The sequence below is a fragment of the Xenopus laevis genome, chromosome 1S (assembly GCF_017654675.1).
Source record: "Xenopus laevis strain J_2021 chromosome 1S, Xenopus_laevis_v10.1, whole genome shotgun sequence".
NCBI classification, from domain to species: Eukaryota; Metazoa; Chordata; class Amphibia; order Anura; family Pipidae; genus Xenopus; species Xenopus laevis.
In genome coordinates, this window is record NC_054372.1 from 72,355,153 (window position 1) to 72,375,140 (window position 19,988).

General features: G+C 38.2%; 1 protein-coding gene across 4 annotated transcripts in view; it reads left to right on the top strand.

The window, feature by feature from the left end:
* Positions 1-1,939: 1,939 nt before the first annotated feature.
* prc1.2.S (protein regulator of cytokinesis 1, gene 2 S homeolog) overlaps positions 1,940-19,988 on the top strand; it is a 32,088-nt gene continuing 14,039 nt past the window's right edge. For 2 of the 4 annotated variants that reach the window (XM_018232848.2, XM_018232857.2), the window contains exons 1-9: positions 1,940-2,135; positions 3,212-3,344; positions 4,853-4,975; positions 6,493-6,726; positions 7,269-7,439; positions 7,552-7,701; positions 8,294-8,441; positions 12,477-12,613; positions 17,260-17,355. In XM_018232848.2, the coding sequence (XP_018088337.1) occupies positions 2,113-2,135; positions 3,212-3,344; positions 4,853-4,975; positions 6,493-6,726; positions 7,269-7,439; positions 7,552-7,701; positions 8,294-8,441; positions 12,477-12,613; positions 17,260-17,355 (1,215 nt within the window). In that variant the 5' untranslated portion in view covers positions 1,940-2,112. 4 annotated transcript variants of the gene reach the window in all.

Below are 19,988 nucleotides of genomic sequence, written 5' to 3' on the forward strand. Positions count from 1 at the left end.
AATCTTACTATATGTAAATGTTGCTTTGCGTCCATATGCGGCTAAGCAATTGTTTTAAAGGTACTTTTTAATTTTATATACAGTATCCATAAATAAACAATCCTCTTTTTTTAAAATATATATTTTATTCTGAGTAGTGTTTAATAAATTAATAAATAAATTAATAAAATGGTTAACTGATATTTTTTTTAAAAAAATTAATTTATACATGCTCAGGATAAAAAGGGTCCGTCTGGGTAAACCCACAAGCGTCACTGATGGGAGTGCACTTGTAGGCATCGTCATCGTTGTAGGGAGGTCCTGGTGAGGTGACAGTGGGGAGGCGGAGACGCAGACTGTGTTCGGCGCGTCTGCTACGACCAGGATCTCGCGAGAAGTGATTACAGTGACGCCAATGCGGAAGTCTATTTCTAGGTGCATACCACACGGACCCAATCACTTTCGCCTTGACAAAGCTTCTAAGCGAAACGTGCGTCTGCGTCCCCCTGAAAATTTGATCTCCTTAAGATAACAATTCTGATTCTGAAGCGATATTTCCATTAGGGGAACATACTGGATATTCTTGATGGGGGCAGGAATTTTGGTCTAAATTCTTTGCTTTACCACCTCTTCTATCTTCCTTCCATTCTAAGGGGCCGTGAGTTTGTGGCTTTATAGGTCTAGTTAGCCTCTTTTAATTGTTAGGGCAATTTAAATTACAAGGCCACAGCTCCGGTTACCCTGTCCTGCCTTGACTTTGTGGTGTCCCAGGCCTTAGAAACAAAATAGGCAGTTAGTTTTTGGGACAACTCCACCCTCTATATTTTTCAAATTTTTTTTAATCTTATTCTTGGAATATGACCAAATAACCTTTTAACCCATATTGAATTTTTTTCTGGCCATTTTTTACCAATACCTTTTTAACCATTTAATTAATTACCAAGCCTCATTTTTTAGCCTATTTATTGCACTGCACTTTATTGGTGTATTTTACTGCAATATTAATTTGCAAAATCTATGTTGATTAATCACACTTTATATATTAATTAATGAATGAATTTATTTATTAAGGGGTGTTATTGGAATCTAATGGTGGGGTAATACACCCTCTGGATGCAGGAATAATCAACTTTTTTTATCAGTCCTTGGACTGATTGATCTCACCTTATTTATTTGCACTAGCACTTTACCTAATTTATTAGTCAGCACCTTTATGAATGAATTATTATCATTAATTATTTTGGTTTTGTAATTTATGGTTTGAGTCTACTTGGTATAGATATATATATATATATACATATATATATATACATATATATACATATATATACACACACACACAGGGATACCAATCAGTGTTGTTTCATGTGAGTGTTACAGACACTTTCCAAGATGGTGACCCTCTGTGACAAGTTTGAAGTCCTGCATAATTGCTGCTGTAACTTTAGGCTGGTGTTATAAGTTCAGTATATAAAACATGGCAGTTTTAGCCATATTCATTTTTAGGTTTAGTTCTCCTTTAAATGCCTTCAAGCTAAACGTGAAGGACAATAATGGTTGTCGCTGGCATGATGCCTAGGATTTACCGTGGCAGAAATATCCCCATGTTTTTCTATCCCTAACTTGTTTAACAAATTAACATGAACATAGTATCTACTACTCCACTGAGCATTTTCACTTTTATCAAGATCGACAAAACCAGGAGCTCAGCTTTAAAACAGCTGTAAGTCGTAACAGAGGGCAACCCCCACGTCCACACATGGGGCTTTTTCACACTTATATGACTCCAGTTGCTGCAAACCTGCGACATCGATGCCCGAAGCCTATACACGGCCAAACAAAGCATAAAAGACGCAACAACCGCGATGCATCCACTACTTTCTATTGTGCAGTGTTTTTATTGGTCCAACGGCGTGCGTGACCCGGAAGGATCACTTTGAGAGGAAAAAAAAATATTTGCCGCGCCTCTCTTTCCTGCCTTCGTCCAATCAGGGGCGGAGTAGAAACCGTGGAGCCAAATTTGAAAACTCGCTGGCTAGTTCGGTTCTTGGTGCTTGTATTCTGCCTATCTGTCTTTTTTTTATTTCAGGAAGTCTGTGGAACTTCTGGACTGCTAGTTGCATAGACAGAACTATGCCGCGGGGTACCAGGAAAAGGTGAGTACTAATTGGTTTGGCGGCTCGGGGTCGTCGCAGGGCTATGTGTCTTGTGTTTACACCTGGAACCTTGTGTGCTTGTCTGGTTATCTTCTGATTTGTTGCTGAACTTCATCTATTATTATTCTCATGGCGATTATTGAGTTACTAAGGATACCGGAACCAGAGCAGATAAAATAAACTCTCCTGAAAAAGAAACATGGCAGCTACGTTAGTGTTGCCAATGACGCGAGCTATTAAGGCAGATATAATACACTGAACCCTTAAATGTCCTTTGGTTTACTATTCCTGCATCAATACCATGTATAAAAGGTATATAACAACTCATGGCGTGAGGTATTGGATAACAACTGAACATACCAGCACTGGAGCCTGGAGGGGACTGCATTTCTGTAACAGCTGGAAAAGAGAACTTGTGTTGCATCTGAATCTGATAGTTAATTGGGTATCCTGATGGTATTAAAAATGCAGCATGCAGGGTTCCATTCTGACAGTTCTGTTGTGTCAGATGATGTATTTCATGTAGTTTACACATCTGACCGATATTTGTTACATTTGTTTCAGATGTGCTGCTACATCTCTATTCACGGCTATCCAACAATTCCAGAATATGCATTTAGGAGCTGATACACTTCCACAAATCAAAACCTATTAAAGCCAATTGATATGCCCGGGTTGCTGGGACATGTACCATATAAACATAGTGTAATTGAACATGGTTGCTGAAAGTATCCAAGCATTTTTGCGTCTGTATGAAGCATCATACCTTATGCTGTTTTTTTATAGAATTCCTGCCACACTACAGTGTAATGCCCCTGTTCAAGTCCCTGTACTCATTGGTCCAAGCCAGTACTGCTATATACATACTGGCTTCAATAATTCATAGTTACAGCGGTTTTTTCAGTATTCCACATTGTGTTGTATGAAGCAATGCAAAGTGATTTTAAGATGGCGGATTGTTGCAAAGAGATGTTTGTTTTCTGCAGTGTTTTTACGCCACACTGCAAATTCGTAATATCACAGCATAGAAGCACCACTTTTGACCTAGAGCTTTTCCTCCCCTATATTGTCTATAGTGAAGTTTTGGCTGCGACTCTAATTTCGAGCATGAACCATGCCCTTGCAAGGCTTATGGACATCTGGGATGGGTTGGGCATCAAAGAAGAGATGCGATTGAGACGTATGGAAGAGGTTAAGAAGCACGTTGAGGTAATCTTAACATAGTCTTCACTTAATATTTAATGGGATTCTAATATGATTATATAAAAAAAATTTAGGTTTTTGTAGTTAGCAGAAGCCAAAGCTATGCTGTCTTTAAGGGCAGATACACGGTCAGATTCGTGGAGATTAGTTGCCCGGCTAACCTCTCCTCTTCTTCAGGGCGACTAATTTCCCTGAACTGCCTTCCCGTGGGCTAGAATGTAAATTGCTGGAGGGATGGCACTCAGAGCTCTTTGTTTTCTGAAGTCACCCGAAGTTTCCTTGAGAGGCCCCCGAAGAAGAGGAGATTTATCGCCAGGCGACTAATCTCTCCAAATCTGACCGTGTGTCTCTGCCCTAAAACTGACCAGTAATGGCATGAATCATAGCTAGTACGAAGCCTCTGTCTTTATCAAAGTCTGGAATATAAAAAAAAAATGTAAATGAAAAGTGGTCATACTTGTAAAGATCTGCTTGTCCGACTTGGTCACTAAACAAGTGGAACTTTGCCTGTTGTGGTCACTCGTGTGTGGGACTAAATCTTGCTGATATGACCTTTAGATTTTTTTGAGGCACCCTCCAGTGACAAAAATCACTTGCCTTTTTTCCTGGGCTAGCATGCCTCTTATTAAAAAAAAAAAAAAAAAAAGTGTCCAGGGTGTATGCACAGTAAGTAACCAGGGCATTCTATGGTAGGTCTAAGATTAGGGTAAAATTATGGTGGCACCCTTTTCTTTCTTCATCTTTCCTAGTCCAATTAATTTTGCTGGCTGGGGGCAAGAAATGTCAGTGATATAGGCCACTAGGAGAGGTGCCTATTAAACCTGACCCTCCTTAAAGGGGTTCTTCACCTTTGAGGTACCTTAGTATGTAGAGAGTGATAAACAATTTGCAATTGGTTTTCGTTTTTTATTATTTGCGGTTTTTGAGTTATTCAGCTTTTTATTCAGTAGCTCTTCAGTTTGCAGTTTCAGCAATCTTATTGCTATGGTCCAAATTACCCTAGAAACTATACAATTATCTGAGTTAGAAACTTGAAAATGAATACAAGAGTCCTAAATAGAAAGATGAATAATAAAAAGTAGCAATAACAATAAATTAGTAGCTTTACAGAGCATTTGTTTTTAGAAGGGGGTCAATGACCCTCATTTGAAAGCTGCAAAGCATCAGAAGAAAAAGGCAAATAATTTAAAAAAATAAATAAATAAATAAACAACGACAACCAATTGAAAAGTTGCGTAGAATTGGCCATTTTATACATACAAGTTAACTTTAAGATGAACCACCCCTTAAATGTCTGTTACTTTGTCTGGGCTGCAACATAAATTATATTTAGTGTGTGTGTATATCTATATCTATATCTAGATATATATAATGTAATATATTACATTATATATAATGTAAGGGCTTTGAGCTCTGCAAAAACTAGCATGATTTTGTTCCTAATATTCCTGGATGAGTTGACCTGAATGGTACATGCACATTATTCTTAATATACATTTATTTTTGACTTTCAGGAATTATTAAACCGTATGATAAGTGAGGAAGTGGATATGAAAGACAGGATTGAGAAGAGTATTCAGAGCTGCCTAAAAGAGTTGAAAGTACTGTGCCATGAATTGTCCGTAGAGGAGTACATGGTAAGTGAATATCTCTGAACAAATCGAACAAGAACATTTTTATAAAGTGCTCCAGCACAAAATATATGTAACCTCCCATCTGTGCAGCTGTTATGCCAACACCTATGTTTATGAATCTAAAGAATAGATTTTTAATTTGCTTTATTTGTGTTTCCCTATAAAAACTAAAAAAAACACGAGTCTTTTGCATTTCCTGGATTCTTACCTCATGCATATTTCTATAAATACTCCCAAATTCTCAATTGTGGAAAGTTAGTGGACATTTTATGTAAATTTCTTATGGCAGCTTTAACAGAAACTACACAGTCACCGAAAATGTTGACTACACTCGCGTAGTTTTGCTCCCTTTGACATCCACAGCTAAATTTCTAAAAAGCTGTATTGTTTAAATGCCACAGCTTTATTATATGTTTTTAAATTTTGGCCACATGTACACATAAGAGGAGGAGATGGGCTCTTTAAACAGCTCATTTATTTCTTTTTAACTGTGGCATTTCCAAAGAGTGAAAACCATGTTCATTAATCCTTGACATCATACACATGCGCATAATGAGTGATTGCTTAGTGTCCCAACATAGCCAACCACACCAGGAGCTCCCTCCCGGTGTGGGTGCCTTAGTGCTCATGGGGGTGTTAAAAAAAAAAAAAAAAAATGTCCCCCTGTACGATAGGTGTCCATTAGGTGTACTACTGTACTACTGTATTACTACAATTATGTGTTATAAGCAAAGTAAATGTATATACAGTTTTATGCAAAATTACATGTTCAAATAATATGCTTTGAAGGCATCAGTTATTTTAATTTTCATATCCTCACAAAGTTGCTTACAGATGCCCATACTTGAGTGACATTCCAAAGTTTGGGGTGTCAGATTTTATTAAACTCTGCCGTTGTCAACAAGTGACCATTCCTAATGGCTGTTAATGCCTAATGGGTAATTAGAACTAGCTTTTATCACTAAACTTATGGAAGGGTGTCTGCACTTTTTTACATTACACTTATATTTGAAAGTTCATAAAATGTAATGTATTATTATTTATTGTGCATTTAAGTGTTTTTTTTTTTTTTTACATTGATTAGTAGTTGTTTTACTACTTTTTTCTCTTAAAAAATGTCATTTGGCCAGTGGTGACCAAACTGTTGCATTCAACTGTCTTTTTATTTATATCTACCTACTTGTATTTGTGGTACTGTACATTTTAAGCAATACAGTAACAGGGTGTGTTAAAAGCCAGACCAACTAGTGAATTTTAATACAGCAATCATAGCATGCTTTGGTGCCTTATTATTGACCTTTTTCTCCAGGGCGCTAGTGAAAGATTCAGACTAAGCTTGGCAAGCCAACACACTAACTTCGTATAAATTTACTGTAACTAATATTGTCTTTTGTAAGACCAGAGGTCAAAAGTCCTGTTGATGCATACCATGGATTTGGATGCTTCTCATTGGGTATTTAAAAAAGTGCTTTAAAGTACCCACTGATTAAATTACAAAACTTTCTTTTTTTTTTTTGCAGGTGGATGAGGGCATGACTGTCCTTCAAACAGAGAGGGATTTGAGAGTGAGATTGGAAATATTGCTAACAGAAAAAAATGAGAGATTGGAGGAGCTTCGGTTACTGCAGCAAAAGGATATTGAGCTGTGTACTGACCTTTGTGTCACTCCATATTACATACCTACTGGAAGTATACCAAGTCGCCAACAGCTGGAGGAGCTCAAAGAACATATTAAAGTTTATACTGAAGAAAAGGTAAGTTCTAACTTGAGCAAATTAAAGTGCAAATCAGCATTGTATGTATTCGTTTTTTCTGATTGTAAGGCCTTTGATGTTTAGACCTATGGAACATGGGGCAAAAGCAGTAAAGACACCCCAATCCTAATTTCCTTCAAATGTGTGTTTTGTTTTTTTTTGTTTTTTTTTTTTTTAAATCTGGCCCACTGCATTTGGTTGAGTAAAGAATGGATAAAGCAGGTTTAAAAATGGGAAAGATTATGTATTTGGGGCTTATAAAATTCCAAGTGATGATTAAAATACAAGGGGTTGAGTTACTAATCTAGACCGTTTAGAAGATGACCAGAGACCTTGTTCTGTACACTAAAATACTTGTTTATGAATATTTAGCCAATGTACCATACTATACAAAAAAGTAAAACATTTTATGCTTTTTTTTACATTATAAAGTGCTGCTGAATTGAATTTGACATCATGTAATTGAAACTAAGTTCATGTTGTTTTGTAAAGCTAAAGAATGTGTGTTGTCCAAAAAAAAAAAATCTTTATTCTTTTTATAGAAACAGCGTCTCCAGGTCTTTTCTAATCTGAGATCAGAAATTCGCCAGTGTTTGGATGAAATGGGACGTCAGCCTGAAAATTCTTTAGAACAGGATGCCATCTGTGAGGATGAAGAAGCATTCTTCCTAACAGTTGATAATATCAAAGCACTGAGGGTCCTGAAAGAGCAGGTTTGTTAAGCTTGTATAATGAGAAGCTTTCTTAGAAACAACAAAAAAATGTGAGTTCAGAAATTTTGCGATGACAAAACTTATCTGCCTTTTTTATTTATTTATTTTTTAGCTTGAGTTAAAAAAAGAAACCATGTTGTCCAATATGAGTGCCCTCAAAGAAAGAGTCCAAGTTTTATGGTGCCGCCTACTGATACCACAAAATGAGCAGGAAACATGCCAGAAAGCTCCTTTGTGCCCTATAGCTGACTCCATTAAACTGGTAGGTTTTCTGTAGCTAGTTTAAAACCCTTTTGTTTTGTGGAATGCAAATGTCTTCAATCAGTCTACCTCCAGTACAAACATATGTGCAGGCTCTAAGAACTGCAAGTCTGAGCATTCTACAACACTGAAATACTGGGAGTTCTAGCCATGAGCATGACATCACTGGTCTAAAAGCTTTAATGCTCATGCATTGCTACAATCATTTTAAGACTTATTAGAGCTTTTCTATAAAATATTACTGCAGAAGCACACTAAATTTGTGTTTTGTGTAGAAGTTAATAAAAATCAGCAGGTGAATTGTACCCATTGGCTTTGGGATTCTAAAGTAGAAATAGTAGGCTTATTTCATTGTGCATGGGTTGTCTGTCCCATTAGAGGAGCCTAAAAATGTCACACGTAATGTTTTTCTTCTGGCTAAGACTTCCAGTGCATAAAAATCTTGCAGCTTCTATTGCCTTTAATTGTGTCACCTATCTATGTAAAAGAAAAAACACCATTGAAATTTCTGCCCATGTGATGTTCATCTAATGGTCTTGAAGTTGCTAGTGCTTAGATTCACATTCTGCTTATCGAATTTCTTCTGCCCACAGTGGGAAAACGAACTTCTACGTCTAGAAGATCTTAAGAAAGCAAATCTGAAGGATGTGGTTTTGAAAATCCGAGAAGAACTGAAGATGTACTGGGACAAATGTTTTTATACCAAAGAACAAAGAAATGCTTTCACTCCATACTATAGTGGTAATTTTTATTATACTTGCAACAGGCCAAGAATCCACCCATACTCTTGTCTTCTTCCTTGTCTGCACTCAAAACCATTGCCTCAACCTGCATGCAGGCACACACAGCATATTTGTCACGAAAGGTATGAGTATGCATTTCAGCTCTTTTCTGCCACATGTGCACCTAGGTTGGTGCAGTGGTTCCTGGTGCAAGGAAGAAGGCTGATGTCAGTGTAGGGACTGATTATCCGCCCCGTGTGGTATTAGTCTTATATGTTAACAGTGATGTTGTTAAAGGACATGGGCCACTCTTGGCACAACACAACCTCAACATTGTTTTGGCTCAAATAACATTGCAACTAAGAAAAGTTTCAAGCAATACCATTTCTGTTGTCTTCCTGCAACCTTTTTTTCCCAGTGACACCACTAATAACTGTTCCAAAAATGTTATTGAATGGATTGCATGTGTTTTCTCAAAACCTTTATGTACATGCCTAAGTACACAAGCCTACACAAGATCCTACAATGGATATTTTACAATGGAAATTCTATGAACGACTGGAACTTATACAGTTTGGATGCTTAAGTGTTAATGTTAGGTCTGCTGCAGTATTTAGAAAGCAAATAGTTTATTTTATATTTCTTGCTGGGGTTTTCCATGTCTTTAAGGAGAAAACTCTTAATTACTGCAGTTTGGCATGGGTGTTATGTTTTGGGTAGTCGAGGATGAGGAGAGTATAACCGTGCTTTATAAGCCGAGTCAGACAGCCATTACATAACAGTAACTTTTTTACTTTTTAAGCTGACCGGAAGTATGCACAGTATAAGTCTGAGCACAGTGACATCTACAGGCCATTTGTATAATAAACACCACATATTCCCCCTATAGTAGTAAAGCATTTGGGCAAATGTAATAAACAACAACAATGCATCTTAAAGCAATAATATACATTATTCACATCACATAGTCCTGGGTCAATGCAGGTAGTTTTCTGATTCTCTCAGTACGCCTTATAGGTTCACTTTCTTCAGGCCTATTGCAGTTGGCATCAGGAGTAGGAAAATGTCCTTCATCAAATGGAGCTTCTCCAAAGTCATATCTAACGGGAGCAAGACAACTTGCATTCCATATGCGTCCATCAGACAGTTCTTATGTGTATGGTCCTCGCTGGCATCTCAGTTCAAGTGGTGTAGTAAATGTAGATTGTCCTTGTTTCAGTATTCCTGGTTTCTTAATTCTGACGAAAGATCCAGGCTGAAAGTGTACTTCTCTTGCACCACGTTTTCTGTCAGTATAAGCCTTACATTTGGCTTTTTGACGTTTCACAATGTCGGCAGTAGATGATTTTGTAGGCACAGTATTTTGTGGAAGTTTGATGTCTGCAATCTGTAACTTAGTGTGCATCTGTCTGCCATGTAATAATTCGGCAGGAGATGATTGGGTTGTTGTATGGCGTGTTTCTCTGTAGTTATGTAGGAACTCTGTTGTAAATTCTTTCCAAGATTTCCCAGTAAGATTTGCGGTCTGTAGTGCTTCTTTCAGACTTCTGTTGAATCACTCAATTTATCTATTTGCTTGTGGGTAATACACTGAAGATTTCCTATGCACAATATTCCTCTCTCTCAGAAAGGATTCAAACTCATGTCAGACAAACTGTGGTCCGTTGTCTTATATTAACTCCTTTGGATTACCTTCTCTGCTAAAGACTGTAGACAGAAATGTTATTACTGTAGCTGATGTTATATGAGAAACAAATGCAATTTCAGGCCATTTACTGTAATAGTCTAGCACGGTTATAGCAAATCTACAATCTATAGGAGCAGCTGTAAAAGGACCGACAATATCAATAGCAAGTTTTTCCCGTGCTGAATGAGGAAATGGTACTGGTTTTACATCAGGTCTCAACTTAACTTTGTGTGCAAAGTTCTTTGCACAACCCAGTGAAGTGTTGCTTTGTGGTGACATTTTACACACTGGCTGTGTGGCAGGCACTGGTGCTGTAGTAATGAGACCAACTAATTGTAGGTTTAATTCAGCAAAGAGATCCCTTCCAAGTATAGCAGTACCCTTATTCACAATGTAAAAGTTATATTTTGCAGTATTTGATTCAAATTGTACAGTCACTGGCAAGCAACCAAGCACAGGGATTGGATCCTTTAAGTAACTGACCAGTTTCAGTGCAGGTGCAACAAGTGCATCTTTTGCAAAGTATTTCAAGAAAATATCATTTGGTAGTATAGAAACAGCTGAACCTGTATCAGGTTAAGGGAATGCCCCTTGTCAGCAGAAGCAGTACTGACACTGACAGTGTATATAAACTTGTCTGGAATAAATGTACCAGCTTTATCCACACTTAATACTGTGACATTTGTAGTAGTGACTTCATGAACATCTTTAGCAGAACTACGGCAGATCTTGGCAAAATGTCCTATTTTTGTGCATTTGCGGCACCGTTTAGCTTTTGCAGGACATGTAACATGATTTTCAGTGTGTTGTGTTGAACCACAGCGAAAGCAGTATTTTCTATTTGTTTTTGCTGTAAGGTTTTGCAGTGTAGGGTGAATCCCTTTCCTTAGCACTGTATTTTGTCTGTGACTGTGCATTATTAGGCCACGGTGCTGAATTCACAGTCTGTACATTCCCAGCAGATCCCTGACTGAGACTTAGCCTCTGCCACTGCTGTTTCAATTTGGCTAGCAACTGTAATAGCCTTTGCAAGGGTTAAATCCTGCTCTAGGGGAGCAGTCTCTCTCTAATGCGAGGTGAGTGTTTTTTTCCACTATTTGGTCTCTTAGCATTTCATCTGTTAGATTCCCAAAGTCACAGGTAACAACCAGCTCTCTCAAAGCTGCTACAAATTGTTCTGTAGATTCGCTATTATGTTGGTGGAATTTATATGTTTTAGCAACCACATTTACTCTCTGCACAATAAAGTTCTTTATAGCAGTAAGAGCAGTTTCATAAGCATCAGGTAATGGTAATGTATAGAATATATTCTGTCCCTCTGCTCCCAGGCAGTGAATAAGTAAAGCATGCTTTCTAGCAGCAGAAATCACCCCTTGGTCAGCAGCAATAATGTAATTTTTCAAACATATGAATCCAAGCAGTAAAAGGTATGGTAGGCTCACCAGGGTTTGGAAGAAAAGGTGCAGGCTGCTGCAGAGGTAGAAGATCCATCATCGTCAATCTGTTATGTTTTGGGTAGCCGAGGATGAGGAGAGTATAACAGTGCTTAATTAGCAGAATCAGACAGCCATTATATAACAGTAACTTTCACTTTTTAAGCTGACAGGAAGTATGCACACTGAGCACAGTGACATCTACAGGCCATTTGTATAAACACCACAATGGGGCAGTGACAGACTGGAAGAATAGTAAATAGAGGACCACAATAAGATGATGATAGTAGTAGTCTTGCTGCTAGCTCTCAGGTTGGAAAGTGGCAGAATAGAAAGAAATTAAAAAAAAAAAAAGACCGCAATCAGTTTGGAAGTTGCTGGGATTATGTACTGTAGGTGAGTAGACACAAGGGAGCGCTCTTGTTTGTTACACAAGGCACAGACCTGACCTGCATCTTATGAATTGCTCGCTATTACAGTTACGCGCATTGGTGATTTGAAAGAGACACGAATACCATACCAGGGACGTAAGCAAAATACAAAAGCTATTTGCCAAAACAGATGCAATTTAGCATCTGTTTTGGTAAATCACGCATACATTTTAGTGCAGTCTGCTTGAATTGTGGGTTAAACCTATGGCTATTTAGCTGTGGTTCTACACATTACACTTGTGTTTGTAAACAAGCCCTTATGTTTATTTTTGATCTACTAGACTAAACTTTGTATACTTTGTATACCAAGAGCCCTATTAATAAGAGCTGCTTTAAGCATTTAAATTGTATTTTGAGTCAGTTTTTTTTCCTTTATATTCTGAATGATCTATGTATTTATGTCTTAGTTACAGTATGTGGTAACAGTGCAGATGGTTTCTTAAAATATTTTTTAACAATGGACAAAATTTTCATTTTTTTTTTTTTTTTTTTGTACTTTGCAGATGACTTCACAGAAGACCTTCTCAGTCAACATGATGAAGAAGTTGTTCGAATGAGATTACAATATGAAAAATGCAAAGAAATGCTTGATGCTGTGAACAAATGGGAAACCAGCTGGGGGCAGTTTGTATTGCTTGAGGTAATTTCCAGTTTCAGATCTATAATTAGACTTAGAGGAGATTTATCATACCTTAATAGTTTTTATAGAGTAAAAAAAAAAGTATAAGGCATTTAAGTTAATCGTTTAAGTTCTGCAAAAAATATTTAATATCCTTAATCACTAATTGTTAATGAATTAACATTTCTAAGGGGTGCTTAAGCCCAGTATTGCTGCTAAGATCGAACACCCCATAGTAGAGTCCTGTGCAGGTCTATTTTTTGGGACCCGTACCCGACCCGCAACCTGCTATCTGCAACCCGCATTCTTACCCACTTGGACCCGCTACCCGACCTGCAAGTACCATATCCGCAACCCAGACCTGCTGACTATCAAGAATCAGAAAGTGCTGTCATTGTAAACCAGAAGTAACATCATCGGAAGTAGGCATAATCAGAAAAAAAGGAGTAAAACAGGATGTACTGTAATTGTAAACCGGAAGTGACGTCATTGGAAGTAGACGTGATCAGAAAAAAAAGAGTAAAAATCGCTATTTGGAAGGCCCGCGGGCCGACCGGAAGAACTGCCGACACGCTTCTATACCTGCACCCGGAACTTCTATCCGCAACACGCAGGTTTTTGCGGGTACCCGACCCGCTGCAGGACTCTACCCCATAGCATAGATTGGTGTTTGGTTGCAGTCAAAACATTCTGGTTAATTACTACATTAGTCTTTTTTTGTATACCATTTCCTTTGCTAAATATACAAAGTAGATAGCAACTGAACAAATATGTGGTTGATGTGGTTCATCCTAGTAAGCAGGCAGTGGTTTGAATGATAAACACACAAAGAAATTGCTAGTGCTCGGTCTAACCCACGCTGTGGTGTTGACCAGCTGCTAGTAGCACCCTTGTGCCAGCGCTCGTTCTAACCCACAATCTGGAGTTGACCAGCTGCTACAAACGACAAAAAGCCAATATTTGTACGCAAAAAGAGAGAAACTGTCCGCAAATGGTTTGCCTTGGCAAAATATGTAAGTTCACGTGCTACGTCAAGGCCCTCATTGTACTTGAATCCTACACTCTCCATTAGCATTCTAGTATGTAGTGCATTTAAAATAGTCCCCCAGCAAACAATGTGACTTAAGTAGTAAGACCAACCGTGCACTTGCCCTTAATGGGGCAGTAACACCACAAACTGAAAGTGTTTTAAAGTAATGAAAATATCATGTAGTGTTGCCCTGCACTAGTAAAACTGATCTGTTTGCTTCAGAAACACTACTATAGTTCATATAAACAAGCTGCTGAATAGCAACGGTGGAAATTGAAAAAAGGCTATATGGTACAGGATAAATAGTGCATAACAGATAACATTATTGTGGTGTTTATACAAATGGTCTGCTGGTGTCACTGTGCACAGTTAATACTGTGACGTTTGTAGTAGTGCTCTAAGTGGCTCCACAACTGAAGCATAGTTGGGAATAAACTTAGAATACCATGAAGTAAGACCAAAGAAAGCTCGTAAGGTCTGGAAGTCGGATGGAGGAGGTGCTTTTACAGATGCTCCCATAGACTGTAGATTTGCTATAACCTTGATAGACTGTTACATTAAATGGCATGAAATTGCTTTTGTTTCTCATATAACATCAGCTACAGTAATAACTTTTCTGTCTACAGTCTTCAGCAGAGAAGGAGTTAATATCAGACAGCGGACCACAGTTTGTCTCTCATGAGTTTGAATCCTTTCTGAGAGAGAGGAATATTGTGCATAGGAAATCTTTAGTGTATCACCCACAAGCAAATGGAGAAATCAAGCGATTCAACAGAAGTCTGAAAGAAGCACTACAGACCGCAAAATCTTACTGGGAAATCATGGAAAGTATTTACAACAAAGTTCCTACATAACTACAGAGCAACGTGCCATGCAACAACCCAATCATCTCCTGCCGAATTATTACATGGCAGACAGATGCACACTAAGTTACAGATTGCAGACATCAAACTTCCACAAAATACTGTGCCTACAAAATCATCTGCTGACATTGTGAAACGTCAAAAAGCCAAATGCAAGGCTTATACTGACAGAAAACGTGGTGCAAGAGAAGTACACTTTCAGCCTAGCTCTTTAGTCAGAATTAAAAAACCAGGAATACTGGACAATCTAAATTTACTACTTGAAGTGAGACACCAGCGAGGACCATACACATATGAACTGTCTGATGGACACATATGGAATGCAAGTCGTCTTGCTCCTGTTAGATATGACTTTAGAGAAGCTCCATTTGATGAAGGACATTTTCCTACTCCTGATGTCAACTGCAATAGGCCTGAAGAAAGTGAACCTATAAGGCGTACTGAGAGAATCAGAAAACTACCTGCATGGACCCAGGACTATGTGATGTGAATAATGTATATTGCTTTAAGATGCACTGTTGTTGTTTATTACATTTGCCCAAATGCTTTCCTACTAAAGAGGGAATATGTGGTGTTTATACAAATGGTCTGCGAGGGTCACTGTGCACAGGACTTTCTGTACAGCTTGAAAGTTACTGTTGTGTAATGCCTGCATGACTCTGCTAATAAAGCACTGTTATACTCTACTCCTCCTCGGCTACCCTAAACATAACAATTATGTTCTACAGAGCTTATCTGCTGTGTAACTCGAGCCTTTTCTCCTCTGAATAGCTGCCCCCATGGCTACACAGCAGATTATTCATATGAACAATAGTAGTGTTTCTGAAGCAAACACAGCAGTTTTACCAGTGCAGGCCACACTGCATTATATTTGCATTACTTTAAAATAATTTCATTTTTTGATGTTACTGTTCCTTTAACTCAAAATCTCTAGAGAAAGCAGGAAGCTTTTAAGCCCCAGCCCATTAACATATACCTGTAAATCATTCCCTGTTTTAAAAGCTGAATGGCAGCTATAGGCAAAATTTAGCTACAATTTGTACATTAAACACAGATAAAAATCGTCAGCGCTCGGTCTAACCGATGCTGTGGCATTGACCAGCTGCTAGTAGCACCCTTGTGCCAGCAATCAGTCTAACCCACAATTTGGAGTTGACCAGCTGTCATAAACGATAAAAAGGCAATATTTGTACACAAATAGAGAAAAATTGCCAGCGTACAGTTGGCTTTTAAAAATAATTATTACAAAAAAGTATATTGAATGAGAGACTGAAAGATAACTAGGAAAGGACCTGAATGGAAAAATAAGTAATAAAAGCAATAAAATTGCAGCCCCACAAGGCAATTTTTTTATTTTATTTTTTTTTTGCGGAGGGCAGTGACGTCAGCTGTAAAGATACAGAAGAGGAAAGCAAATAATTCAAAGAAGAATTTCTTTAACGTACCAAAAGTTAACTTTGTGGTGAACAGCCCCTTTAAAAAGTATATTCCGTTCCAATATACAGCAGGGAAAATAAGTATTGAACATATCAATGTTTTTCTCAGTAAATGTTTCTAATGGGCTATTGACATGAAATTTACACCAGATGTCAGTAACAACCAACGTACTGTAAGCCACACATACAAAGAACTGAAAACAAATAAGTCCATAAATTATATGTAGTAAAGTGGAATGACACAGGGAATAAGTATTGAACATGCTTGCTTAAATGTATTTAATATTAGTAGAAAAGCCTTTGTTGGTAACGACCGCTTCAATCTCCTGTATGGAGAAAGTAGTAGTCACATGCATTGCTTTGGTGTGATTTTCCACAAACACTGTCTTCAAATCTTGAAGGTTCTCTGGCCTCTCTCTTTTTTTCTCTGAAAGCAATTGAGAGTTTCCTTGGCTATATGTTTGGGATCATTGTCTTGCTGAAATGTCCACCCTTGTTTCATCTTCCTGGTAGATGGCAGCAGATTCTTATCAAGAATGTCCCAGTACATTTCTCTAAATTCATACTGCTAGTACCATATGCTGAAAAACAGCCCCACCTCCAACTTCACTGTTGGTATGGTGTTTTTGAGGTGACATGCAGTGCCATTTCTCCTCCAAACATGCCATTGCACACACATGTGTGCAATGACAGAGTTAAATTTTGGTCTCATCTGTCCAGACTCACTTCACCCAGAATTTCATTGTCTTGTCAAAATGTTGTGCAGTGAACTGTAAACAAGCTTCACTATGCTTTTATTTAGCAGTGGAGGCCATTACGCTTGAGCGCATTACTTATTGTTTTCTTTGAAACAACTGTATCTGCTAATTCAAGGTCTTTCTGGAGCTCTCCGCGAGTGATCCTTGGCTCTTGGACAGCTCTTCCGATTATTCTTTTGACTCCTATGTCGGAAATCTTGTGAGGAGCACCTGGTCATGGCTGGTTAAGGGTGAAATGATGTTTACTTCCGGATTATGGCCCTAAAAATGCTCACTGGAACATTCAGATCCTTGGAAATACAGCTGTAACCAATGCCATTAGTATGTTTTGCAACAATAAGGTTGCAAAGGTCTTGAGGGAGCCATTTGCTTTTACCCTTCATGAGATGATGATTGTGTGATAATGAGAAACCTTTTTATAGCCCATCAATTAGGACTAAACTAGCTAATAGCGGGAAGGATAGCTTTCTAAATACTGACCGATTTCAGCAGGTTTCTTGGCTTTCCATGCCTGTTTGCACCTCCTTTTCTTCATTTTGTCAATACTTATTCCCTGTATTTGTGTGTTTTTTCCAATCAGAAAAAAGCAACTGACCCCAACAGATTTTCTAATAGAGGGGGAAGCTTGCTGAAAGAGGAGAAGGAACGAGTAAAACTCCAAAAATTGCTGTCAAAGGTAAGTTAAAACTTTTTTAAGTCTTTCTGTTGTTTTTTAACACATGCTGTTTTCCTGTAAACAAAATAGAACATGCTCATTTATCAGGGGTTGTGTTTAAAGTCCAGTAGGGCCTGCCAAGTAACCGTAACCAGTTAAGCTCATAGTGGCTGTTACCTGCACTTTATAAATGCTAGGTGTAAGCTTTATTATAGCCCCGGGTGTAAGGGCATGAACACTAATGGACACAAAATCGTCCCCCATTTTACTCCATTACATAGCATTTGCATCGGGAGCAATAAAAATCTGGCATAAGGTACAGCACTAACAGGCTCTCAAGGCAGCCCTGTATTATATGCCTGTCAAATACGGGCCCTAAATACATGGTTCTACTCCACCTAAATAATACTAAAGCTAATTTTTCCAGTCCAGAAAAATATAGATATTGCATTGCATGTTGGCACTATGGCTACTACTTGCTGAACAAGTAAGATAGGCTTCAATAACTACACCATGCACTCAGGCTAGAGCTGATTTCATAGAAGAATGGGGCCCAGCCCAGAAGAAGGGTGCCCACTTTTCAATATAATAGTGTCATTTTATTCTGTTAAATGATGGATTCAGCCTTTAACTCAACACTTTAATTTTCCTATCACAACCATATTGTAAATATGGTTTCTGCTTTTAGGTTAAGTACAAATATCATATGGTATTCCAATTACTATGATCCACATACCTCGTTATTATGGCATACAGACCTTCTGAAATAATGCAAGTACTTTGAAACAACCTCCCAGTGTTCTTCAATCAGCTAAATTAAGCTTTAAAGCTTATATTTAAGCTACAAATGGAGAGTTCTGCAGCAGGCTGGAACAATTGGTGGACTGTGGTATCCAATCTATCAAAATAAAACTTTAGAGCATGTTTCTCTAGGGTGACAAGAGATCCTGTCATGATGGTTATGGTGTAGTTTTTTTCTGAGCTGTTTACAAACAATAATAAACTACTGAGTGCTGTTCTTATATCTACAAGGGAGTGGTTATCTGGTTATATTCCCATTGTTCTGTGTGATGATATCACTCCAACTTGCAGTGCAGCAGTAAAGAATGACTGAAGTTTATCACAGCATAAGTCACATGACTGGGGGCACCTGGGAAACTGACAATATGTCTAGCCCCATGTCAGATTTGAAAATTAAATATTAAAAAAAATCTGTTTGTGCTTTTGAAAAATGGATTTCAGTGCAGAAGTTTGCTCAAGCAGCACTATTAACTGATGCATTTAAAACAAACATGTTTTCCAATGACAGTATTTTTTTAAATGATGGCAGACTTTGACTTTTGATTAGATTTTAATGGAGGATGGTGAAATCTAATGCATGCTTTTCTTACCATTTCTCATAACTATTTTGTTTCAGCCATTCACTTTTATCCTGTGTATGTGTGATGTTCATAATGTACAGTGTTAGTAGGTAGCATGGCTAAATCTGTTAATTAAGCAACTCCTCATTTAAATAATCCTAGCTGTAGTCTGCAGTGGCCATATTGTCTCCCAGAAGCTGAAAACTAATGTAGCAAGGCAGCCCTCTCTGGTATGGCATGTGAAGAAATGTTATGACAAGGGGACTCCTCAACTGACCCTTCAGCTATCTCATTGAACCCCATTGTTACATACCGTAATGAGACACCAGGAGTCAGAAATGGTGAAAATGGCCACAGCATTTATTCTCATTTTTTCAAATAAATAGGACCTTGCCAGCCTCACCCCAAGGCAATATTCAAAGCCAGAATTCCATAAGAGATTGCTACTATGCTCTGCAGCTCCTCAATTGAGATTAGCATTATGTCATTATATCCACCACTGAGTATTAGGCTGCCTCTACCTACAGAGAGGATGGCCCCAAACTCTGCTACGAGCAGGAGCTGCATCTCTACCATGAGAGGTTCAGCAGCCCTACTGTCGGTCCGGAATCTGCAGTGTGTCGATGATAGGAAATCCAAGCAGGCTGTCAGCTAGCACAAGCAGTAGTAGCGTCTGTATCAATCAACCGACTGTGCAGTCACAGGAGAGAACCTCCTTTTTCCCTTTTCTAAATTTACCTGTGCAGTACTCTGGGAAGGTCCTACCACTGCTGTGACAAATAAAACTTAAAATACATTATCATATATCCACTGTTTTGATCCAGAGGAAGGCAAAAAAAAACAACCTGCAGCCACTGCCAATTTATACTGTATAACTATACCGAAACCACAATCACCTGGGGTTAGTTTGCATTCATAGATAGGCTGTTCATGGCTGGGCTATAGCCTAATGGTATTAATTATAGAACCAAGAGTTAAGATGCCAATATACCAAGCAACACTATTTTGGATTTGGCCAAATTTTAATTTGCATATACTAATTAGGGGTGGGAAGGGGAAAATATTTTTTACTTCCTTGTTTTGTGACAAAAAAATCACACTATTTCCCTCCCCACCCCTAATTTGCATATTCAAAGTTAGGATTCGGTTCGGCCTGCCAGAAGGATTCGGTCTAATCCTACTGAAAAAGGCCTAATCCCGAACCGAAACGTTGGGGCTATTCTGATTGTGGCAAGTATATCTGCTCCTTGTTGCTTCTTTTTTTTGCTTTGTACAAACCTTTGGGTGGTACTG